The 25,074-nt window shown below is 49.1% G+C and overlaps 1 protein-coding gene across 1 annotated transcript; it reads left to right on the top strand.

Moving 5' to 3' along the window:
- The first annotated feature begins 1,538 nt into the window (after positions 1 to 1,538).
- Positions 1,539 to 25,062, top strand: RAB8A (RAB8A, member RAS oncogene family). Its single transcript, XM_080928997.1, has 8 exons — positions 1,539 to 1,668; positions 8,471 to 8,531; positions 11,212 to 11,272; positions 14,490 to 14,567; positions 16,171 to 16,260; positions 16,654 to 16,719; positions 17,741 to 17,791; positions 24,306 to 25,062. The coding sequence occupies exons 1-8, from the start codon at positions 1,545 to 1,547 to the stop codon at positions 24,396 to 24,398; spliced, it is 624 nt and encodes a 207-aa protein (XP_080785123.1). The 5' UTR covers positions 1,539 to 1,544; the 3' UTR covers positions 24,399 to 25,062.
- Positions 25,063 to 25,074: the final 12 nt, after the last annotated feature.

Raw genomic sequence — 25,074 nt, 5'->3', positions numbered from 1 at the left:
CTAGAGTTAATCTATTTTTACTATTTTTAATGTATATAAGTACTCTATTTGCATGTATGTCTGCATGATAGAAGAGGGCATCAGATCCCAGTATAGATGGTTGTGAGCCACCATGTAGTTGCTGGGAATCAAACTCAGAACCTCTGTAAGAGCAGTCAGTGCTCTTAACCCTGAGCCATCTCTCCAGCTCCCAAGTATTAATCTTGATGCTGCTTCCCATAGATTTTTATCTTAGGGGTCAAGTGGAGGTTCCAAAGGACAACTTACAGGTGTTGGATCTCTCTTTCCGGTAAGTATGCCCAGGAATTTGAATTTAAATCTGAACAATACTCAGATTTAGCAACAAATGACTTTACTGGCTGAGCCTTGTTGTCAACAAGTCAGATGTTTAGCTTTCTTTAAAAAAATATTTAAGTACACTGCAGCTGTCTTCAGACACACAAGAGGGCATAGGATCTCATTACAGATGGTGATGAGCCACCATATGTTTGCTGGAAACTGAACTCAGGACCTCTGGAAGAGCAGTCAGTTCTATTAACCACTGAGCCATCTCTCTAGCCCTCGTATGTTTATCTTAATGTGGCTTTATTTTATTTTGTCACTGTTCTCCTGTTTCTCCGGGGTTCCACCTCAACACTTTATAAAAGGAGAAAAAGACTATCTACCAAACCCGGCTGGTGTGGAGTGAAAGATCTTGCCGTATTTTTAAATGTGGAGAGCATCCGCAGGCATAGGAAGAAACGCTGCCATTACTTGGAAGAGACATCGTGTCGCGGCCCTGCCCGCGCGGAGGCCCTGGGATGGACTACGACTCGCCCCGAGGCCTCCACTTCCCTTAGCCTCAGCGCCCCGCTGGTGACCGGTTCGCCACTCACACGGCGGAAGCCTGGACAGCACCTAAGTAGGTCCAATGGTGGCGCCAAGGCCGGGAAGCGAGTCTGCAGCACCCTGACCAGCCCCACTTGGGCTCCGCCGAAAATCGTCCTCAGGAGTATCCCCACCGGAACCTCCCGCGCTTCACCTCAGCGCCGACTGCAGCTGCGGCTGCGCGGGCTGCGAAGGCGGGAAACAAGAGGCGTTCTCTGCGCGCGTGCGCCCTCTGCCAGGACCAACCGTCTTCCCAGTACGCTTGCGCCCGTTCACCAAGCCCGCCCCTCCCACTCTCGGCACCCAGCGCGGAACTGTTGGGGTCCCTCCGGTCGGGGGCAGGGCCGGATGGGAAGGCGGGGTCAGGATGTGGCCACACCTATCTCTGGTCATTTGACACCCTCACCCTCCGACTCTTCACCACTAGCCAATAAGAAGCCTCCCTATACCAAGCGTCAACCAATGGACTGTGCGGTCGGCTGCTTCCGGCTCTGTGCCCGATTCGCCTCTTTCCTCTGGGCTCCCTGCGACAGGCGGGGCTCCAGGTGGCGGGCGTCGGCCTCCGTGACGCGCAGCGGGCCGGAGGGCCAATAGGGGGCGGGATCTGAGATGATAGACGGGTCCAGCGACCAGTGGCGAGGCGCCGGCCGTACTTCCCGTCGGGGAGAGAGTGTAATATGGCGAAGACCTACGATTACCTGTTCAAGCTGCTGCTGATCGGGGACTCGGGGGTAGGGAAGACCTGTGTCCTGTTCCGCTTCTCCGAGGACGCCTTTAACTCCACGTTCATCTCTACCATAGGTAGCGGGGCCTTGGGCGGCCGGGGACCCGGGCTGGGCGCGCCCCTGTGGGGCTGGGCTGAGGGATCGACTCAGAATCCACTCGGGCCGAGGATCCGGGAGGGTCGCGGGGCCGGACAGAGAACCGCAGGGGCCTCCACCTCCCCCCCGCAGGGAGTTCGGGCCCAAGTTACAGACAAGGGCACGCAGGCTGCAGTCTGAGGAAGAGCCTGCCCTGGGCTGGGGTCCTGGCGCCTGTCAACTCAGTCTTCACAGCAAACCTCTAGACTGTTCGGGGAGGTCCTCAACTTACAAAACTGGAAACTGAGGCATGGAGGTGACACCCGACCTCGTGCATAGTTTCCTATGTGGCACGCTTGGCATGTGTAGTATCCAATCTGTAGTGTGCTCCTGTTGGGTGCTGTATCGCTGGAGGAGGAATTTGAAACTGAGGGAGGGTGTGGCACGCACTGAAGGTCACAGTCTACAGGTATCAGGGATGAGATTTGAACCCAGGTGTGTCTAACTCCAAAATTCAAGGTTCAGCTTTAAAAGACCAGCACCACTGATCCACATCTAAGTCAGGACTCCAACTCAAAGCTCTCCTGCTTTTTTTCTGAGGAATGGTGACAGTAACTGTCATCCCGGAGGGAATACAAGATGAAAAGTTCCATTGAGAAACTAAGACCATGGTTACGTGGAGCCTTGATTGACTTGACTGGGCCAAGAACACCACCTGTCACTTTCTGAACAACTTTTCCCCAGGGCTGCCTCACAGAGCAGTTGAACAGAATTGGCTTGTGATGGCCCCCAGTCCTGACATCAAAAATGGTGCTGACCATGCTCCTAGTCATGGCTCACATTGAGATGTTAACCTTGAAGTAAATCCTGCCAAACAGTGGCCTGGATGGTGTATGGCCCTGAAATAAGAGAATGGTCACTAGGTCTGGTTTATTCCTCATCAGGATGAGGTTCCAGTGTTGGAACTTGGGTTCCATCTCCATCCTGAAATCAGATGTGGTAGTGAACACTTGTAACAACAGCACTAGGAAGATCAGGAGTTCAAGATTATTCTTGGCTACATAGAGTGTTCAAGGCCAGCCTGGGCTACATGAGACCCTGCCTTGGAAAGAAAAGGAAAACTTAGGGGATGATTTCTGTGTAAGGTCAACTAAGTTGTTGTCTCCCTGGCCTGATCATCATATGCTAATGCTATTTAATATCTCCTTCCCTGTCGATGCTCTGAAACAATCATGTGTCAGGTATCAAGTATGGGGAACTTGACAGGAAATCATCATACTTGAATTCTAGGTTGAACAAGCTCTAACCCTCTCTGATCCAATTTTACTTAGGGTAGATGTGGCACTGTCTATCTTGGCCGACTAACTGCCCTGGGTGGTTGAGGATTAGATCTATACAACCAGTAAAGGGGTCAGTCTGGAGGAAGCAGAGGATTCAGGCACCCCTAAGCACAGGTGCATCTAAATCTTCTTCCCTCACCCACCCAAACACTCAGCTTTGGAGTTACCCTCAGGTAAGTACCAAGCAGGAAGTGACAGTAGCTACCCACAGGCTTTGGCTTGTTCTCAGCACAGACCTCAGTTTCCCGTCCTCAGACACTTCCTAGTCAACACCAACATGGTGACATTAGTTTAGAGGTGTTTTTTGTTTGCTTTGGCATGCATGCATATGTGTGAGCATGTTCCTGTGTGCATACAGGAACAATCGGTGTTGTTCCTCAATCTTCACCTCATTTTTAAAAATTATTTTATTGGGAGTATACATACATATTTATGCACATACATGGGTCAGAGGACAACCTAAAAGAAAGTCTGTTCTTTTCCCTCCACCATGTAGGTTCTAGGAATTGAGCTCAGGTTGCCAGGTTTACGGGTGAATACCTTCACCCACCCACCATCTTTGCTGGGTCTCTCACTGAACCTGGAGCTCACTAAGTATTGAAGATGGCCGGTCAGCTGTCTCTTTCTCTGTCTCGCCAGTGCTGGGATTGTAAGTTTATGCCACCATGCCAGGTCTATGTGCTTTTATGGCAAGCTCTTCAGGGATTGAGCCATGTCCCTAACCCTTGTTTGGTTTGCTTGAGACAGGATCACTGTATAACCAGGCTGTCCTGGAACTCATGAAAATTACCTGCCTCTGGTTCCCAAATTCCAATGTCAAAAGACAACTTATGGGAGTCAGTTTTCTCCTTTCACCATGTTGGACCCAAGAATTGAACTCAAGTTATCAGGCTTAGTGGCAAGCACCTTTATCCACTGAGCCTTATTTTGCATCTTATATGTGTTCGTTCAGTTTTTTCTTTTTGAAATACTGAGGATGGAGCAAAGAGCCTCAACACAGGTTGGTACACATCTGACCATTGACCATCTCCATCTGGCTGGTTTAAAACTTTTTAAATTTTTTTATTTTATTTTGTCTGTGTGAGTACACTTTAGCTGTCTTCAGACACACCAGAAGGGAGCATCTGATAACATTATAGATGGTTGTGAGCTACCATGTGGTTGCTGGGAATTGAACTTAGGACCTCTGGAAAAGCAGTCAGTGCTCTTAGCTGCTGAGCCATCTCTCCAGCCCAGTTTAAACTCTTGGTCAGAAAACCCACTTAATCCTGCAAGGTCCCAAGGAGACTGGCCTCATCTTTTATCGTGAGGTGGGTGTGACTGTCAAGATCACCCAATGAGGTAGAAGTGGTATTTGAACCCAGGATTCCTCCCTCCCTGAATCGATATCACATTCCCACAGACCTCTGTCTCCTAGAAAAGTTATTCTTGACATTGACGTTATAGCCTTATAATTCTGGAGCCTCATAAGGTTCACATTTTCTCACTTCATGCATTAATAAAAACCAGAATCGCTACAGACCAAAGTGAGATTCGTGACTTAGGTTGGTTACACACTGACTCTGGACTCCTGTGTGACACACTGGGGGATGTCTCTGGAAGAGTGTGCCCCAGCCACCTATTCCTAAAGTTATATGGGAAGGTACATTCATCCATACTGGCAGCCAGCAGCCTTCACTGTGTTCATTAATGAACCAGGATTGAGTGGTGGTGGTTTTCTGGAAGTTGTGCTCATGTGACAGAGCCCTGTGAATTATTTGTGGTGTGAACCTGGCCCTGCAGCACCCAGCAGTCAGTTCTGAAGACAGGCTCAGACCCATTCATTGTTCCAGCAGACACTGTAGTTATGTTATTTAACCATTTCTGTTGTTTGAGATGGGACCTCAAGTAGCCTAGGCTGGCCTCGAAGTCCCCAGGTAGCTGAGGATGACCTTGAATTCCTGATTCCTCTAGATTGCTTGGGTACACTAGCACACCCAGTTTATTGGGTGTAGGGGTTGATCCCAGGATTTTGCTGCATGAGCAGCACCAGTCACACAGCCTGATTTGTTTTTAGTGTTAATCGCATTTTTGTGTTGGGTGCTCCTGCCATAGTGCATGTGTGGAGGTCAGAGGACAACTTGGCAGAAGTCAGTTCTCTCCTTCTAGCATGTGGGTCCTGGATCAGACTCAGGCTTTGTGGCAAGTGTCTTTACCCACTGAGTCGTCTCACCTGTCCTGTGTGTGTGTGTGTGTGTGTGTGTGTGTGTGTGTGTGTGTAAGTGTATAAGAGAGAGAGACTGACTGACTTGTTATATTGCCAGGCTGGCATAGAACTCCTAGGTTTAATTTTCCCTCATGCCTCCCAAGTAATCTCAAACATTTGTAGCCAAGGTTGCCCTTGAACTCCTAACATCCTGCTGCCACCTCCAAGTGCTGGATGACAGATGTGTACTGCCACCTCAGTTTATAGTGGTGCTGGGCCTGTGTTGAGGCTAGACAAGCCCTCTGCCAACTAAACCATAGCCCCAATCTCAGATTTTTAGAAGTGTTCTAATAACATAACTTAATTGGGGTGTGTGTGTGTGTGTGTGTGTGTGTGTGTGTGTGTGTACAACTTGTAGGAATTGGCTTTCTGTTTTCACTGTGTGGATCCTGGAACTGGAACTTAAGTCATCGGGCAAGCACCTTTACCCATCACTATTTGCCAGCCTGGACAGTGGGAAGTTTGTGTCTCCTCTAAACATAACGGAAAATCTACAGAGGACCCAGGCACTGTCATGCTTGTAATCTCAGCACTAGGGTAGCTGAGGCAGGAGAATCGCTGAGTTTCCAGGTCAGCCTGGGTTGCAGAGCCTGCTGTAGTGCTGTCCTGAGTGTAAGAGCCACTCCTCCTTCCCTTTTCTCTCTCTTTCCCCCAGCCCCCTTTCTTGCTGGTCTCAGATTCACACCTGGCTAGCATCTTCCATAGAGCAGCTGATAACTCTACTGTTGACCCTTACTGAAGATGTGATGGGAAGGCTCAGCAGACCTTTGCCTACTCCGTCTGCTGCTCCCTATGCACGCTGTAGTTCTGTCCCCAAGTACAAGGTCACAGTGAGTTGTAGAGTGCATAGTGTGTAAGGCTAAGAATGGACTCTATCCATGTGGCAATGGAGGCCTGTCATTCAGTAATCCCCTTCCCCATGCTCCTGTACTAAGTCCACACGGTTCATCATCAGAGCTTGGATGGATTTATTCCTTTAATCTGTTGTTAGAATTTGAATAGACAGACACACCTGTTCATATCTCCAGGAAAGTTCATGAAACAGTGAAATCCTGTCTAAAAATAATGTAGGCCAATAGATAGCTCAGCCGGGTAAAGGCACTTGCAGGCAAGGCTAACAACCTGAGTTCAGTCTTGGGACCCACATGGTAGAGAGCACTAACTCCTGAAATGCACCTCCTAAAAATGTATATTTAAAAAAATCTATGGGATATATTCAGAATTTCTATGTATTCATATTCATATTCTTATACTATATATTCATAGTATAAGAGGGATTTGAGTGTCAGCAGGTTTGGGTGTAGATGTAGGGTCTTGAGTCAGCTCTTGCACATCATGGTCTGTGTGTGTTTGTGTGTGGTGTGTGTCTCATGTTAGAATGGTAATGGTGGATGAAGGCCCCCACAAAGCCATTTTTAACAACAACTTAAGCAGGAGAGGGGCACCGGGTGACTGGGGAAGTAAAGACCATTGCAGAAGAGAGAAGAGCAGGTATGAAAGCCCATAGGATACTTGGGATATGTAAGGAACTGCCAGAGGACCAACATGGCTGCACAGAGGGCCTCTGTCTTAGTCACTGACTGTTCTATTGCTGTAAAAAGATACCATGACCAAGGCAACCCTTAGAAAGTATTTAATTGGGGCTTGCTTACAATTTTAGAGGTTAGTCTGTTATCCTTGCAGGGAGCATGGTGGCATACTTGATGCTAAAGCAGGAGCTAAAAGCTCCATCCCAATTCACAAGCCAAGGGAGAGAGAGGCTGGGCCTAGCGTAGGCTTTTGAAACCTCAAAGTCTACCCCCAAAAATATACCCCTTCCAACAAGGCCACATCTCCTTTCAAACATGTTCACTTCTTGGCAACCAAGCATTCAAATACGCGAGTCTTTGGGGGCCAGTGGCATGTTGGACCCAGAAATCAAACCCAGTCATTAGGTTTGCCAGCAAGTCCTTAATTTAAAAAAAAAAAAAAAAAAAAAAAAAAGGCTTTACTATCTAACATTTTATTGGTCTACCCAATTTAACAGCTCAGTGCTTTTCAGTATGCTTTGAGTTGCACATCTATCACCATAATAAATTTCAGAATGTCTCCTTGTACCAAAAAGAAACACCAGCATCCTCGTGCCCCTCAGCCCGGCAACCTCAGGCACAGTCCTTGACTCTGTATTTGCCTGCTCTGGACACTTCATGTCGGCCTAGTCACTCCATATGTGGTCTTCCTTCTTGGCTTCTCTCACTCAGCATTGTGGTTTTGAGCCTCTCTATGGTGTATTAGATGTGTCTTTCATTCATTTCCACGACTGAGCTATATCCCACCATATCGATAGTAGTCTTTCTAACTCTTGGTAACCCACTGGCAGCTCTGGAGCTAAGGCCAACTTTGGGGCATAGTTACAGTTAGGGTTGGTTTTGTTTTTTGTTGATTTTGAGACCTGATATTTACATAAGCTGGCTTCATATTCACTATGTAGCTCACCCTGACCTGATGGCCTTTCTGCCTCCACTTCCTAAGTGCTGGGATTATAGAAGGGTGTTGGCTAACCTGGTATACACAGTTTTTCTTCTATACAGATGGCTTGCCAGCTACATGTCAGAGCCCTGCTCCAGAGTCACCTAAGACCCCTTCCTGATGGTGTCACCTCTCCCTGTGTAGTCCCCTCTCCTGAAGGGTAACTTGGAAGCTCTTTGGCACCCACTGTTCTTTCTTGGTCTCCTCTACAAGCCTTGGGCTTAAGATGTAGGTCAGAGGTAAAACACTTGCATACCATCCACAGCAAGGCCTGGAGGCTATGTGATGAATCGTGCCGGGCACATCAGCACTCAGAAGGTAGAGGTGGCAGGATCAGGAGTTCATGGTTACCTTTGCCTGTGGAGATTCTGTTCTCAGAGATAGAAATAAGTGAGTAACTGAAGCTGTGCAGTGAGTGACTGGGAGGAGGGTGTGGTCCGTCGGCAACACAGTGCACTATGGGGTGGCAGGCCCCAGCCTATAGGCTTTAGGATGCCCACTGTGATCTGGGCCAGGGGCAGCGGAAAGGTGGGGCCATCTCCCGTTTCCAGCTACTGTTGTCCCCCACAGCCTCAGGGAAAGATCCTTCTAGAAGCTTCCAGTTATGTTGTGGAGAGGACCCTGAGGTCCCGAGGACCTAGCATACAGCAGCCGCAGCCCAGGAAGTAACCTGGCTTTGATAACACCTTTTATTCTTCCTTTTCTTTCAGGAATTGACTTTAAAATTAGGACCATAGAGCTTGATGGCAAGAGGATTAAACTGCAGATATGGTGAGTGCCATGCCTTGGATGGCCCCAGCACCGTGGCTCTACACTGGGAGCAGAGCTCTTGGTGCCTTCAATATGTACACACTGTCCTCCTTTTCCTTTTCTGTTTTTCTGTGGAGTCCTGGCTGACCTGAAACTTAGTATGTACATAGATCAGGCAGGCCTCAAACTCAGTGAGATCTGCTTGCCTCTGTCACTTGAGCACTAGAATGAAAGGAATGTGCCACCATAACCTGCTCCAAAAGTGACTTCAAATTCCTGACCCTCCTGCCTGTTTCTGAGTGCTAGGGTGTGACAGGTGACAACACCTGGTTTTTTCATCAATGGTGTGAATCCAGAGCCCCATGTATGCTAGGCAAGGACTCGACCAATTGAGCAAAATTTCTTAGTGTCCAGCCCTAAAAACATAGTCCTTTTCCTCAAAAGATTCCAGAGTTTCATATCCAGCCCAGGCATCCATCCTCTGCTGGCCACTGGAGCCTAACATTGTGTTAGGGACATAATCTGTGAGAGAAGAGCTACCCTATCCAGTGAGCTCAGTGTCCCAGGGTGCACGAGAATTATGTTGAACCTGGAGAGATCCTTCCATGCCAGGAGTTAGCAAAGGCAGCAGAGAAAGAAAATTCTGGAAGTTTTTGTATGTGGGAATGGATAGAATCCCAGAGGCTCAGTACCCAGCAGATATACCATAAACCATGGCCCTCCTAAGGAGCTTGAAGAGTAGGCATAAGACTCCTGGGCTATGACTTTCCTCTTTCTGTTCTATTGTGACAGCGTCTCACCATGGTACCTAGCAAGGTAACCCAAGCTAGCCTGGAATTTAATCAGTCTTTCGCCTCAGCTCCCCAGGTTTTGGGATGATGAATGTGCACCACCACACCCAGCTGGGGGTTTCCTTCTGAGCCCATGGCCTCACCCCATATTTTCAAAGCCTCATACCACTTCCTGTTCTCTCCCCTGAGGAGAACTTGAGGCCTAACTTCCTGGTGTGTGTCGACCTGAAATCCACAAACAACCTTAAAGCTAAGGCCAGAAGTACTCACAATCCTCAGCCCTGGGGCTAACCTCTGCATCCAGGGTCAGAAAATTTGTATCTAGGATACCATCACTGATGTGGACTGGGAAGTAATCCAACATTCTGGGCAGCTGAATTCAGCCAGTCTTGAGTAAACAGACCCAGTCACATTAAAGAGCAGTGATATACATTTGTTATTCCAAGTAGGGAGGTGACAGCAAGTTCTAAGCCAATGTGGCCTCCATAGTAAAAATCTGTGTCAGAACCAAATGGGGCAGAGAGACTAGGTGCCTCCTGCCCATGGCATGCTCAATTCTCTGTAGTCTCAGCATGAGCCATCACCCAGTTTGCCAGTAACTTTAGGGGAGCCTCCTGGGTTCCCTTAACTCTAGCTAGTCACCACCTCCTGCTTCAGACCTTGAACCTGGATGAGGGAGAACCCGTGTCTGTCCTCAGGGCTCTGTCATCAGTCCTGGCCACATGGTAAATTGCAGTCCTCCACTTCCAACACAGTAGCCACGCTGTAGCCTTTGTGCCCAAGTCCAAAGTAACTGTCTCAGCAAGCCAAGCCACCTGCCCCAGCTCCTCCCTTTTCACCTCGCCCCTCAGCATTATCAGCCAAGAGAAAAGTCACTGGAAGGCTGCCCTGGGCTTCGATTAACATTCTTCACCATGTATGTTCTCTGTTAGTGCCACCAGCAAGTCATCTCAGAATTAAAATTAATAATAAAATGAGAGTTTTGAAGCTAGGAACAGGGCTCAGTGACAGACCACTTGCCTTAGCATACACAGAACACTTGAATTCCATCCCCTGTGCCTTAGTAAAGATTCAAAGCCAAGGGGACAGCAAGATGGCTTAGCAAGTAAAGGTACTTTACGCAAAGCCTGAAGACCCTGAGTTCAATCCCCAGGACCTAGACCTAAAAGGAGAAAACCAACTCCTGCAAGTTCTCCAACATTTGGAAAACTTTGGCACTGACAAACAGTAAAATTAACTAAGAAAACATTACAGGCAAGATATAGAGCTTGGAGTCAGCACTGGGCCTTTCTGTGAAATCTAGACATCCAGGGCCTTCAAGAGGAGCCAGGGGCTCAGGGACAAAAGGCCTGTCTGTGAGTATGTCACTTTCCTCCAGGCCTAGGGATGGGCCTATGACCTTGTGTGTACTAGGCAAACACTACCACCAGGCACATCCTGTCCCTTCTTACCTGTGGCAGTACCTTGCTGTATACCCCAGGCTGGCCTGGAACTCAGCCTTCCTGCCTAGGCCCCTTCAGTGCCAGGAAGACATTAAGGCACCTGTTTGTAGACTACACACTCCATATACCGGGTGGCACTAACTCAGATGCCACCTTCTTCCCTCAGGTAATGACAGGATACACTTTGGAGCAGCAGCCCCTGAGCTCACCCTGCTCTTTCTACAGTCTGTCCTCAGCATCAGTTGTGGGGACCCCAGAACAATACCTGTGATCCAGCACGTGGAAGAGTAGTAGAGGGGTACAGTCCAGTGGGACATTAGTCCAGGGGACTCAGAAGGGCTGTGGACTGTGACTCCACATCCCCTTATGTGTAATCACAGGAACAGAGGTGACTCTTGAGCAGGAGGGATCAAGGGAGAAATGCAGCAGGCCAAAGGTGTCACTAATACCCTTCATCCTTGCTTCTAGGGACACGGCCGGCCAGGAGCGGTTTCGGACAATCACGACAGCCTACTACAGGGGTGCCATGGTACCAACTTTGTTATTGTTGAAGTGAAAACAAGCAGCAGTACTAAGGCCTGAGTGATTGGCTGTTGTTGTTGTTGTGTTGTTGTTGTTGTTTCATCTTGTTAAAATAGTCCCAAAATGTAGATCAGGCTGGCCTAGAGCCCACAATGTTGCCAAAGTTGGCCTGGTACTCAAAATCCTTCTACCTTAACTTCCTGAGTGCACCCAGCTTGTTTTATATGTTTTTAAGATTTGTGTATTTGTGTGTGCATGTGTGTACATGAATGTGGAAACCAGAGGTCAGTTCACCCTCCAACATTGTTCCTTGAGTGTTTCTCATTGGCTTAGAACTTGCCAGTAAGACCAGGCTAGCTCAGAACTCACTTTGTAGCCCAGGCTGGCTAGGAACTTAGGATTTTCCTGTCTTAGCCTTCCCAGGCTAGGATATCACAGGTGTGTGCCACCATATCTGGCCAACCCTTGTGTCTTGCAGAGCCTGTGTTCCAACTCTTTTGGCAACTCAAGACCCGACCTGGCTTTAAAGAGGTCAGTGTGCCCTGACCGGCTCCCTGAAGCGTAATCTCCACATACATCACTACCAGTCCCCCTCCAGACCTCAGACCCAATGTAGGGATGAGAGGAGCACTAGGAATCCCATCCTTCAGGTGAAGACAAGCCTCGGCCAGCCTCCAGAGAGGCCACCAGTGCTCTGAAATATATTAGAACAACTTGAAGGCTGAACTTACTTGGGATTATCATTGTTCCATCTTCCACCTGGGCCTGCATTACAAACTCACTCCGGATATTTTCTCTGTGGAGATGAGGGGATATCTCTGGAAAGGACAGGGTCTCACCCTGACCAGGTATTGCTTCTATAAGATTATGCAAAACAGGGTCTTGAAGGAACAGAGGAAAGATCCACTTCAGTCCTGCCCAGAACCCTGGGCCACCTTCCAGCCAGCCTGTCACTTCTCAGAAATGTCTCCACATTCCTGGGAAAACAAATAGCTACCTACCCTGAGTCTCATTCTACTTGTGTTTTTATAGCCCAGGCTGCCATTTAGGGCCACAGGCTCCCAGTTCTTCCCAGTGTGCTGTCCATACTGTGAGCAGTGTGAGTCTTGGTCCTTCTGCAGGCCTGATGCCTGAGAACTCATGGGGACACTTGAGGAGCCTGGAAGCGACAGGCATGAATAGTGACATTAGATTAAGTATTTAGAGTGTCCAGGAAGGGCAGCCAACATTGGAAACTCAATTCTGTGGTCTGCAACCTTAGCATCTTCGTTAAAATTAATCCCACTTTGCCCCTCAAGGGCACTGGGGTCGGGGGTACCTCTATCCTCTGGAGAGAGCTATTTGGACCTCTAGTCTCCCTGAGCCCCCACCTCCATGACTCAGTCTTAGCCTGGCATCTCCTTGGATCCTGGCTGTGCCCCGCTGAGTACAGGTTTGGACAGGACCCTGAGACTTGGTTGTCTAGCCTGTCTAAGTTCACACACGGATTTACTGGCTGTGCCCGAACCAGCACCAAGATGGTGGGAATGTCCTTCAGTATTGTTTTGATGAGACATGTTCTCACTGTGTAGCTTAGGCTGACCTAGAACTTCTGGCTCTTCTGCCTCAGCCTCCTGTGTGCTAGGATGGCAGGTGTGTGCTGCCTTACATACATGTATACCATGTCTTGTTTACAAGGAGCAAATAATGGAACCCAGGCCTTCATGAATTCTAGGCAGATGCTCTGCCAACTGGGCTACATACCCAGCCCAGTTGTGCTATTGTTGTGAGATTAGGGTGTCATTGTATAGCCCTAGCTGGCCTGGAACTCACTATGTAGACCAACTTGGTTTTGAACTCAAAGACCTGCCTGACCCTCCCTTCTCCTGGGTATTGCTATTAAAGGCAAACACTCTCACACCCAGGCTGATTTTTCTCTTGGTACCATCTCTGTACCTCAGACTTGTAGTGAGCCTCTGCATCAACCTCCTGAGTGCTGAAATTAATTAGTAGTTATAGCTTGCTCATGCTAGTGACAGCTCTCACAGACAACCCATGTTACTTTGTTTTTATTTGGTTCTGGTTTCAGGGCTGGGAGTAGAACCCAGGCCCTGACACAGGCCTGCCATTGACCAGGCCACTGCTGGTTATTTCCTTTTCCATGGCAAATGTGGGCAGCCTTAGAAATGAGCTGCTGCATTCTACACAAGACTCTCCCCTGTAGTGGATGCTGAGGGAGGGGGACAAGCAGGGCTGAGGCTCAAACCAGCTATGGGCCTGGAAACACACAGTGCTTGATCCTGTGTGGGCCTTGTAATAGTGCCACCAACTGAGCCATTGTAGGCATCACGTAGGAAACCAAAGCCAAGACTCCTACAGATTGTCTTCTCGCCTTTACACACACACACACACACACACACACACACAGACACACACACACACACACCCTCCTGAAGCCACATAAGGAAATCCAGGACTGTACCGGACTGTACAGGGTGGTTGCTCTCTGATTCAGTGTCCTCTGGGGCTTTTCGTGTGTGTGTCTGTGTGTGTGACAGGATCTATGTATAGTCTAGGCTGATCTCAACTTGCCAGAGTCCTCTTGCCTGCACAGCTTCTGAGTATTATGATTTCAAGCATGAGCCAGCAAGCACTCAGGTCTCATGGATTTCCATCTTAATATAATCTCCCTGTGCCTCCGTTTCTCCTATATAGTAGCAGTGGGCCAATTAGAGTTAGACTGGGCTGAGGCTGCTTTCTTGGTTTTTTGGATCTGTGGACTCTGTTAGGTGTCCCCTCACTTTCATTAGGGATCCAAAGAGACCACTTATTCTGGTTTCTTCAGAAAGCAGATCTCAGCTTTGAGTCACTAGAAGGCACATGGGGTCAGACATAGTGGGGCCCAACCCTTCTGAGGGCAGAGCTGAGTACATGCTCCACCCTCAGTTCTGCCTGCTGTAAACCTAGCACATAGTAAGTGTGATGCCAGGCATCCTAAAGAGGCACTGGCTGACTGGAGGCCTGTGGGTGTCCAGGCCCACATTTCTGCTGGCACAAGGAGCCAGCAAAGCTCATTAAAGAGTGTGGCAAGATTTGGCTTTGGAGTCAGAAAGATCACCATGGAGGTAGAGATGACGTTCGACTAACTGACCAAAACAGTGGCCATCTCCAGCAGTGGCCACACCCAGTCCTGATGCCTGTCCGGTAGACCCTCAAAGCCCATGTCCCTCTCTCTCCCCACCCAGGGTATCATGCTGGTCTATGACATTACCAATGAGAAGTCCTTCGACAATATCCGGAATTGGATTCGGAACATTGAGGAGGTGAGGTTATCCTTTTGCTTCCTTTGCTGGCCTGTGCCTCAGGGCCAGGAACCTAGGGGAACAGATGGAAACAGGGGAATGGGGCCAAGACACCTGCTGTCCACCTGAAGTCATCATTGGCCCAGGAACCACACAGTGCTCTTTGGCTGTTCTTGCAATCATTTCTGCTTGGGGTCACCTGAGCATTTGGCTCAAACATTCTGAGCTGCTGTGCAGCAGGGTATGAGCCTGTCCAGGTCCATATTCCAGTGAAGGGACAAGGAGGCAGCCAGCCCAGCCTCCCCTCCCAAAGCAATTTTGTCCTCTGTCCAGTTGCTCAAGTCCACAGCCATTCCCTCCCTGGCCAACTCACCTGTGGCCCTAATGACTAAGCAGGTGGGGCATTGAGTCTGAGGTGACAAAATCACAGAGGAGCACTTGTCACTCTGGGTCCAAGACTGGTGGCACCAGTCCAGGCAGAGGGGCAAAAAGAGGCAAGTCTTTGTTTACAAGCAATTACTGTGGGCTTATGTTGGGTCCAGGCCTTTGCCCTGACTGTAGAAACTATCTTGGTCAAAAGATATTTTGACCAAGTCCTGACATAGGCTTTGGGGATACCCTGAGTGAGCCTCTGGCAGACAAGTGTAGCAGGGAGCAAAGAATGAGTTTTCCCTCACAGAGGTTCTCTCCTTTGGGAAGCATGGTCCCTCTACAGAGGAGCTGCTGGAGGGACTGATGATGAGCCATCTCTAGGAGCTGAATCAAGCCTGGGTGCTCAGCAAGAACTTAGCAGGAAGTCTTGGCTGTTCTAGGTAGGCACAGCCACGTTTCTAGAACATATAGAGAGAGTGTCTTAGTCAGGGTTTCTATTCCTGCACAAATCATCATGTTCAAGAAGCAAGTTGGGGAGGAAAGGGTTTATTCAGTTTACACTTCCATATCGCTGTTCATCACCAAAGGAAGTCAGGACTGGAACTCAAGCAGGTCAGGAAGCAGGAGCTGATGCAGAGGCCATGAAGGGATGTCACTTACTGGCTTGCTTCCCCTGGCTTGCTCAGCCTGCTTTCTTATAGAACCCAGGTCTACCAGCCCAGATATGGCACCACCCACAATGGGCTGGGCCCTCCCCCCTTGATCACTAGTTGAGAAGATGCCTTATAGCTGGATCTCATGGAGGTATTTTCTCAACCGAGGCTCTCAGCTCTATAATAACTCTAGTTTGTGTGGAGTTGACACAAAACATGCCAGTACAGAGAGTTAAAAGATCCAAGCAGGCACTGGGACTTAGGCTGGCAAGTTGTTCAGTGCTTAAAGGTGCGAGCAAGCCTGATAGCCTCAGTTCAGTTCCTAGAACCCAGATCGAGGAAGGAAACATCTGACTCGTAAGTTGTTCCCCACATGGTACGTGCATGCGATTGCTCACACGCTAATGTAGGACGCTGTGGAGGGTGTGGATAAGGCCTCTCAGCATCTACTCTTCGACTCATGCCTCTGGAGCCTGGTGACCATGGTCTGTGCAAGCTATACAGTCAAGTGTTTGACAACTTGGGACATGAACTGCCAGCCACCAAACAGTTCGCACCCTACCTTCTACTCTAGCTCTGATCTTCCCTGTTGTCCTCAGCATGCCTCGGCAGATGTGGAGAAGATGATACTGGGGAACAAGTGTGACGTGAACGACAAGAGACAGGTGTCCAAGGAACGGGGAGAAAAGGTGGGTGCTGCCCCAAGGGCCCTCATGATCACTTAAAGCTTGGGGTGCTCCTTCCTAGTCATTTTGCCATCCTCACTTGCCTGAGATGGAGAGAGATTGTGGGGTGATAACCTCAGGCAGGACGGAGGCTGCTTATGGCTAGCCATGAGAGCGGCCATGAGCCCTGATCTAGTCACCAGAACCAAGCAAGGCCAGGCACAGCTGGCGTCACAGAGCAGGGGACAGAGCTTGCCTAGGCTGTGCCACATTCCTCTCCTCAGCTCCTTACCCACTTGGTACAGTACCAACACACAGTGAAGGTAACACTGTTAGCTTCAGTGTGGAAGCAGCCCATCCCAGTTTCTGTTCCTCAGGAAACAATGGGAGTTCACAAACTGTGTGTCTCCATTACAGCTGGCGCTCGACTATGGGATCAAGTTCATGGAGACCAGTGCGAAGGCCAACATCAATGTGGAGAATGTGAGTCCAGTCCAATCCTGCAGGAAGCCATGGGCTTGTGGGACCGGTGCTCCAGAGCTGGTGGATCCAGAGGGATTGGCCTCTGGCTCAGGACACATTCTCACTAGCTCAGCAAATGAGGGAAATCAAAGCTTAGATTCCAGTACCTAGTACCCAGTACCTAGACCCAGCTGTGTTCATCTCAGCCACACTACTAATTCACATCCCCAGTGGGGATCCAAGTCCCAGTGCTGTGCCCTGATACTTGATATGCTGTCCCCAAGGCAAGGGTTACTGAGGCCAACCTGAGCTACACATCAAGACCGTGGGGAGAGGGGGAACTTTATCACCCATATCACAAGGTGTCCAGAGGACAGTGGCCAAGGCCCTTGTCCTGTTCGATTCCCTTACCCCTACTCCTCCCATAAGCCACTTGGGCCTGCCCTCACCAGCCTTCCTTTCTTATACTTCTTTCCCTGTCCAGATCAGCCCACCTGCCATCACCCACGGACAACCCGTCCATGCATTCTCCCCTGGCCCCACTGTCCAGGTCACCAAAACTGCATTGAGATGCTAAATTCATCCTTAGTGTCCCCTTCGTGGGGCAGCAGGCATTTGCAGACTGGCATTTGTGGTTTTAGAAGAGGAACCAGGCATCTGAGCTGCCTGTTGTCCCAGCACTTTGGAGGTGGAGGCAGAACAAACGGGTCTGAGTCTAAGGCCAGCCCACAGAGAACCTCTCTAAACGTTTTTTAAATGGACAGAACACAGCCATGGACATGCCCTTCAGACCCTTGGGGAGCTCACATGGCCTATGAGCCTCATGTCACCAAGGGCCAGCTGAGTATAATGCCTGCTCACACTCACAGGACTGTTGGTCTGGGGGAGGTGGCTTGCACATCAGGCTTTTGTTCCAAGGTGCTCTACAGAGAGGGACAGAGCAGACTGGGGACAGGAGGAAATGCTGGCTGAAAGACCTCCCTTCCCTCTAGCCAAGAACATCCCACCACTAGAGGGCGCTGACAACCTGTTCTTTCCACAGGCATTTTTCACTCTCGCCAGGGATATCAAAGCAAAAATGGACAAAAAGTTGGTGAGTCTGGGTCCTTCCTAGGTCTCCATGTGAGGTTCTGTAGGATGCAGCAATCTTTGACCAGGGCAGGACATCACTACCTAGACCTACCATCCGAGGAGGGGGGAAGGGAGAGAGAGAGAGAGAGAGAGAGAGAGAGAGAGAGAGAGAGAGAGTGAGTGTGTGTGTGGGTGTCGGTCTGCATGTGTGTGCTTGTGCAAATGACAGCCAAAAGTCACTTTCAATATGTTCTTCATTTAGTTCTAACCTTAGTTTTTGAGACAGGGTCTCTGGCTGGACAGTGAACCTCTGGGCCCTCCTGTCTCTCCTACCCTAACACTGGGATTTTAAGTACCACCACCCTGGCTTTTTGTTGTTCTAATTTTTATCAATATTATTTTACTGATTTTTTTTAATAGTATGTTTTGCCTGCACAAATATCTGTGCACCATAATCACGCATAGTGCTCTCAGAACCACAGAGACTGAAGGTACGGATAGGAGCTGTCATGTCGGTCTAGCAGCCAGTGCTCTAAACGACTGAGCCGTTTGTTTGTTTGTTTATGCATGCTCTCCCTATGTAGCTCTGGCTTGCCTGGAACGTCTCGTGTAGATTAGGCTATCCTTAAACTCACAGAGATATGCCTGTCTCTGCCTCCTGACTGTTTTTAAAGGGCTTTGGGCGGGGAGAGCATGCATACGTATGCTGATACCTGAGAGGCTAGAGGTATGGAATCCCCGTAGCTGAAGTCACAGGCATTTCTAAGCTGTACCTCATGGGTGCTAGGAATCAAACCCAGGTCCTCTGCAAAGCCACTGGTGCTCCTACTTCTGAGCAACCAAGCCCTCATGCCTGGCTTTTTATGTGTGACGGGAGTCAGACTGAGCCATCACTGCATCCTTTTAAAGCCTAGCAGGCCATTGCTGAGAAAAGAAAGCAAAGCTCTCCTGACCGAACTCAACCTGTCACTAAAACCTGGGGACACTAGGAACACAATGTGACCCTGCCCCTGAGCACTTGCTCTTCCCTAGACCTCTCTGTGACTAGAGATCAGAGCGGCTCTTTGAAGTGTGATCACCAAACTCCTCTGTGTGTGTGTGTGTGTGTGTGTGTGTGTGTGTGTGTGTGTGTGTGTGTAATAGAGCCTGCTGTACAAGTCACCTACATGTACATCTGGGCTGTGAGTGACCAGCAAGGCACAAAGTAGCATCTCTTCATGCCTATACCTTAAAACAGCAGCGCTCCCTGGAAGCCTGTATACCAGGCAGGGGCAGCACCCAACTCGGGGCTATGTTTGAAAACTCAGTGTACCCCAAACCTACACTGTAAGAATAAAGAACTGACTCACACTCTTCTGACCTGCATACACTCACACACACATAAATTAGTAAACTTAATTTTTAAAACCTTTCTTTGTAAGAAAAAGACTAGAGTTTAGGTCCTGTGTGATGTGTTTATAAAAAGATAGAGAGGATATATCCTGGGTATTGGGATAGAAATCTCGGCTCGGGTCTCAGGCCAACACGGTTCCACACGGAAAGGTTTAATGAAACAGTAAGAAAAGAGGGAGGGAGAAGGGGAGGAGGAAGAGGGTGGGGCGTCAGTCTTCTATGTGGGCTGTGAGGTCACTTGCTCCCAGGTGTCGGTGGGTGTCTGAACTGTGGGAATGTTTGGCCGTTTCTATGCCAACGCTTGTCTGGATCCCTGTCCTATGGTGCTACTGCAGCTGAGAGTGGGTCCTAGTGCTAGCATTCCTCCCTTTTCTTACCATAAAAAGAAGGAAAAGAGGAGGGGAAACCAATGGTGAAAGGAGAATAGGGACACCATGTCTCTTAGGCTACTTACTACTGTCTTGAGGTATTGTCAGTTTCGGGGTGTAGCTGACTTTTACCATTGTGGTCCACTTGGTAAATGTTCACATCAGGCTCCTCTGTGGATAGGGGCTGGTTATCCTGTAAGAGGAACTGATTAATAGTTGGTTAGAAATGTTTTGTATCTGTCACTGAAGGAATGTAGAAACAAGATTCATGAGGCAGGGAGCGAATAGTTAACACGGGGAAGATGACTAGGAAAGGCATTATGAAAGGGAGTGTCCACTTCCTTAAAGGGTTTTTAAAAATCCAGCAATTGGAGGCCTCACATTCCTTGAAATTCTGCATGTCTGATTGTAGCTCCTGGATGTTATTTCTCACTGTCTTAGATTGATTGACATAGAAACAGCATTCTTCTTGGAGGAGCAGGCAAAGACCACCTTCTTTAGCTGTCAGGACACCCAGCCCCTGTCGGTTCTGAAGAACCTCAGCTGCCAAAGAATCTATCTGTTTCTGGATAGTAGGCGTGGTCTCAAACCACTGTCAAGCTCGGAAGTGAACTTACTATATCGGGTCATGGAAGTAGTTACCCCTTACAATTCTAGTACCAGAATGGCTATTCCTGCAGCAACCAGGTGTGGCATGACCTGAACTGCCCTCTTATGTTGGGCAGCCATCATACCTACAGCTGGGATTGGCAGGGGCTCATTTCCCTGGGTTACCCCTAGTTCAGGAAGAGGGGCACCAATACGCCAACTCCTGTCCAGCTGGTGGGTAGACGATAATATACCTGGGTTCCAAAGAGGATTGGCGTATTTTGGATTGCTGGGCACTGTGGCAGATGAGGTATCAAGGGTTGTTCTATTGCAGTCTAGGGAGCCTAGTGTTCCTACAGGATGTGTTCCAGATGTCTTGAAAGAGTTTGACATACCAAAAAGAGGGATAGAGAAAAGGTATGGAGTCATGGTGACATCAGAGTCAGGGCGGCTGACAATGGTAAGGTTATTGGGCAGCATCACTAGAGAAGCCATAAGTGGCAACTGTGAGTTAGTTCCCAGGGGTACACATAGCCAGCAATCATTAAAGTGACATCTAGAGGTTGGGCAGTTGAGACATATTATCTCTGAATTCTGATAAAGAGAGTGGGTGGGGGTATGTTCTTTGGAGGTGTGAGGTATGGGGACACAGGAGTGCCTCTGGTAAGCCTATGTTGGGCATCACTTCCTCCTAAGGGACCAGAATAGAGTTTATTCAGGGCATGGAGAGGGGAATTAAGAGAGTAGGGGTAGTAGAGGCAGAGAGAGAGAGAGCAGGAGAGTAGAGGAGAAGAGGCCGGCCATGAGCACATGGAGGTGGGGGAAGGAAATGGGGAGAGGAGGAACAAAGGGGTAAGAAAGCAAGAGATTGAGGGAAGGCCAGCCGCCCTTTATAGTGCCAGGTAACTGTGGGGCGGAGTTTACAGAATTCTAACATTTCCTCGTTTTGGTTTAACTATAAAGAAAAATTAGATGATGGTGGAACAGGAATAGGGTCGTCATGATCTCTGACTGCTTCATGCTTGCCCTTTGGGTGAAGTTTCTTCCGTGAACCTGGAAAACTGGGGGTGGAGATGTTTGCCCAGTCTTAGAGTTGGCTGTTTCCTTGTCCAGGGTCTGTGGAGCCATCTGAGGATAGGTCAGAAGGAACAGGTCCAATAGAAGCGTCCGTGTCTTTGAGAGAAGGCCGAAGCATCTGTAGGTTGTTTCTCTGGAGCTGTTCTAGATGCAGTGATCACCTGGACTTGACAAGATGCTGGAACACACATGTGTATATATTATAGGTAGAGATTAAGTACATTTGGAAGAAAGAAAGTACATTTTTAGATGTACATTTGAAACCCAGAAAAATCCCACCCTTTGGAATAGGTAGTAAGTGGAATAGGTAGGTCTGTTACTTTAGTTGTCAGGCTGCAGTTACCTTAGCTGTCAGTGTAGTCAGAGTCTATCAGCCAGCAGTTCCCTGTGGTCTGTGGAGTGGATACATGTGAGAAATGGCGTGCCTGTATTTAGATAAATCATTTGACTCTGAGGATATCCAGTTTTGTCCACTGTGTTTCTCAGTGGCTGTCACACTATGATCCAGGAAGCCTCTTGAAGCTGTGTTTGTATCTTCTGACACCTTGTGGGGCCAACTGTTAAAGGCTTTTGGAGATTCTGTCTGTCATAATCGTAAATGTATTAATAATTACTGGACTGTTGACAAGTTTGAGGGCTACATCAGTTGGTTACAACTGTCATAATCGTAAATGTATTAATAATTACCGCACTGTTGACAAGGTTGAGGGCTACATCAGTTGGTTACAACTGAATAGAGTACATCATAGTGGCAGCAGCAAAAGTCATTGTTTGTCAAGGCAGAGTAGGGTGGAAATCTTAAATAACTTTGACAGATTTTTTTAGAGAAAAACAGGAATAGAAAAGTGTGCTGAGCGTGAGACCATGAAGGGGTAGATTCAGGCCTGTGACATTGAGCAGGCAGGCAAGCCTTTGCGAATGTGACAGGTGCAGTCTCACACACATAGAGTTGAGGCAGCAGATGCATAGGTGGTTCTGTGGCTCTATGGCTGGGATCCAGGCAGGTGTGGCAGAGCTTCCTTCCCTTGGTGGGCAGGAGAGGGGAAGTACCCAAAGTACCATGTTCTTACAGCAGTATTGGGTCACAAGAACCACAATCAAAGAAGGCAGTTGTGGCATGGGGTTTTTAGAGCCAGGCAGGGCCAAAGCTGCTTCCCCCAACCCCTTGGCTGTAAGCTGAGCAGGCAGTCTGGGCTCAACATGCATGGGAAAGCAAGTCTCTCTCACAGACAGAGTCTGGAAACCAGGGACTGCAGCTCCTGCAGTAGCAGGCAGAGCACAGAAGCGGAGCCCTGTCCAGAGAGAGCACACGTGGGAAGGAGGGCGACTTCGCATGGGAAAGTGAGGGTCTTGGCAGGCAGGGTCTCTGGGCAGGGGGTGGGGCCAGACCCCTTTTTCCTGATGCTGCAGCCAGCTCTGTAGAGGCAAGCGGAATGTAGAAGCCACAAGCAGTGGTGCTGCAGCAATGAGGGAAAGAAGGGGAGAGCCTGCACTACGGATCACTAGCAAGGGAGTGCAGCTTAGTGACCCTGTAGAGATACTGCTTTCTGTTTACTGTAAATCGACCAAAACAGCCCAGGAAATAGGGATAGGCAGCGAAGACGATAGACCCATGGGTGAGAATAGGGATTATTAATTGCCCCTACTAGTACTGGGGCTGCACACACAGCTGGCACTCTGAGCCAGAGAGCAGCTTACCAAGGCTCGGCCTGAAATTTTCATTAGAGAAAAAGAAACTCTCAAAAGGAGAGAGGAAAACCTCACCCAAGGGGGAAAGTCCTAGAATGAGGGTCAGTGAAAACATCCATCCCCAGAGGTAGCTCTAAGCTCAAGAACTCTTCCCTCGGACCATGTGGATGCTTACGCTGACCAGTGGGAGGAGGGGCCTTATCAGTTTCCCGAAGATTAAGATAGTGAGCATTGGGATGAAAACCTTTTGAGTTTCTCCGAGTCACGGCACCAAATGATGTGTCTACAAAAAGGTAAAAGATATGTCCCTGGGTTTTGGCATCAATATTATGAAAAAGATAAAGCGAGTGGGGGGTGGAGTGTGTTCTGTGGAGGTGGGGTAAGGTATAGGGAAAGGGGGTGCCTCTGGTAAGCCTATGTTAGGCATCCCTTTCCCCTAAAGGACCAGCCACGTGACGGTATAGTATAGAATAGTTTATTCAGGGCATGGGGAGGGGAGTTAAGGGTGGTAGGGGCAGAGAGAGGAGAAGTAGAGAAGAGGCGGCCATCAGCACATGGACAGAGAGTGGGGAAGGGAAGGGACAAAGGGGGAAGAGGGCAAGAGAAACGAGAGTGAGGAGGGGCAAGCAGCCCCTTTTTATAGTGCCTGGCATACCTGGCTGTTGCCAGGTAACTGTGGGGTGGAGTTTAGACAGAGTACTAACACTGTGTCTCCAGCAGGGGCCTCGGCACCAGTGGAGTGCAAGAGGCAGAAAACTTTAAGCCCAGACCTCCCTATCCCTAAGGGACACTGCTCCCTGGCCTTTGACTCTCTCCATGATAGGTTCTAGGGGTGTTGAGGATAGTTGGGAAAGAGGAGGAAGGAGGAGCAGAGAAGAGAACCACTGGTACTCAGTTGCAGAGCACTTGCCTCCTCAGTTCAATACCCATTGGCAGCAAGAAACTGAAAAGTTTGAAAAGAGATGCTGAGTGTTGGGGGTGGGGGAGGAAAGGATGGCAGCCTGGGGGATGGTGAAAAGCAGATTATCAGACAGTGGGATGCTTTTAGAAGAGGGTGGATGATCGTGAGGGTGAATGGCTGCAAGAGTTTGATGTGATCAGTCATAGGGAGTGGAAAGGGTGATGATGGGTAGGTGGGTAGTGATTCACAGGAGATGGATTAGATGAATAGGTGGACAGCGGATAAGTAGATGAGTGGATGGTTGTATGGATAATGGTGGGTACTGACTGGATGGTTAGCAGGGAATGGTTGAACAGTAGGGGAATAGGTAGATGATGGCCCGTGGGTGATTGATTGGATGTGGGTCATGAATGGTGGAGTGATGAGTTGGACAGTCATGGACAGACTGACTGACAGCTGTTTGTGGGTAGTAAGTAGAGCTAACAATCCACAATAAATAACAAGGCAACTTGTGACTTCAGGAAGGGAACAGCCCTCAGGGGAGCAGCCATGGAGTCAAGATCACAGTGGAGCAGCAGAAGAGGACCAGCTTCTTCCGATGCAGTCTTCTGTGAGGACAAGATCTCTGTCCATTCTGAGCCTGTGCTCAGCCCAGCTGACTGTGCCTGCCCCGGGCGAGCCTCCACCTCCAATGCTCGGACTCGATTGAGAAATTGATTATTTTAGTAACCATCTGATCTTCTCCACCTTCAGAGATGGACCGAGTTAGAATTTTGCTGTTTTTCCTGTGTCATCTGCCAGTCAGGCCTATCCATCCCCTGCCACATTGCCACAGTTGCAGAGAGGTTGGGTGGGGGCACGGCAGCCTCCATCTCCAGCCTTCTGTCCCTCCACCACAGAAGGGAGGCCAGTGGCAGTGCCCAGCCTGCCTGGCCCCATACTCAAAGAACCACCTCAATGAGGGTCAAGCCTGGCATCTGCCTTCACCTGTTCTCAGTTGTAGACAAGTGACAGCCATGTCCACTGTCTCCTTATATGTCAAACCAAAGGGAAGCACAAACTAACTGAAGCCCACTTAGAGGATTTTGGAAGAAGTGGACGGCTCCCATGGTCAGAGCAGGGAGTCTGTGATCCAGACTGAGGTGACATCACCACCACTCATCCACTGTCATTGGGCCACCTGTGTCAGTGACACCGAAATCACCTCCTGATCTTCTCCTTCTCTGGCTGGCTCTAATCGGATGTTCTTTTCTAGCTAAGATGGTTTTTATATTTCCAGATTCCTAACAC

This window comes from Micromys minutus (genome assembly GCF_963924665.1).
Source record: "Micromys minutus genome assembly, chromosome: 14".
Classification (NCBI taxonomy): domain Eukaryota; kingdom Metazoa; phylum Chordata; class Mammalia; order Rodentia; family Muridae; genus Micromys; species Micromys minutus.
The sequence above is the reverse complement of the archived record's forward strand: the minus strand, read 5'-3'. Positions and strand labels throughout refer to the sequence as shown.

What these genes read in the sequence shown, in the direction of transcription:
- RAB8A (XM_080928997.1), top strand. Translation starts at nt 1,545, where the DNA reads ATGGCGAAGACCTACGATTACCTGTTCAAGCTGCTGCTGATCGGGGAC. An exon ending in CACGTTCATCTCTACCATAG is followed by an intron (nt 1,669 to 8,470) that starts GTAGCGGGGCCT and finishes CTTTTCTTTCAG; the next exon opens with GAATTGACTTTAAAATTAGG. An exon ending in AGGATTAAACTGCAGATATG is followed by an intron (nt 8,532 to 11,211) that starts GTGAGTGCCATG and finishes CCTTGCTTCTAG; the next exon opens with GGACACGGCCGGCCAGGAGC.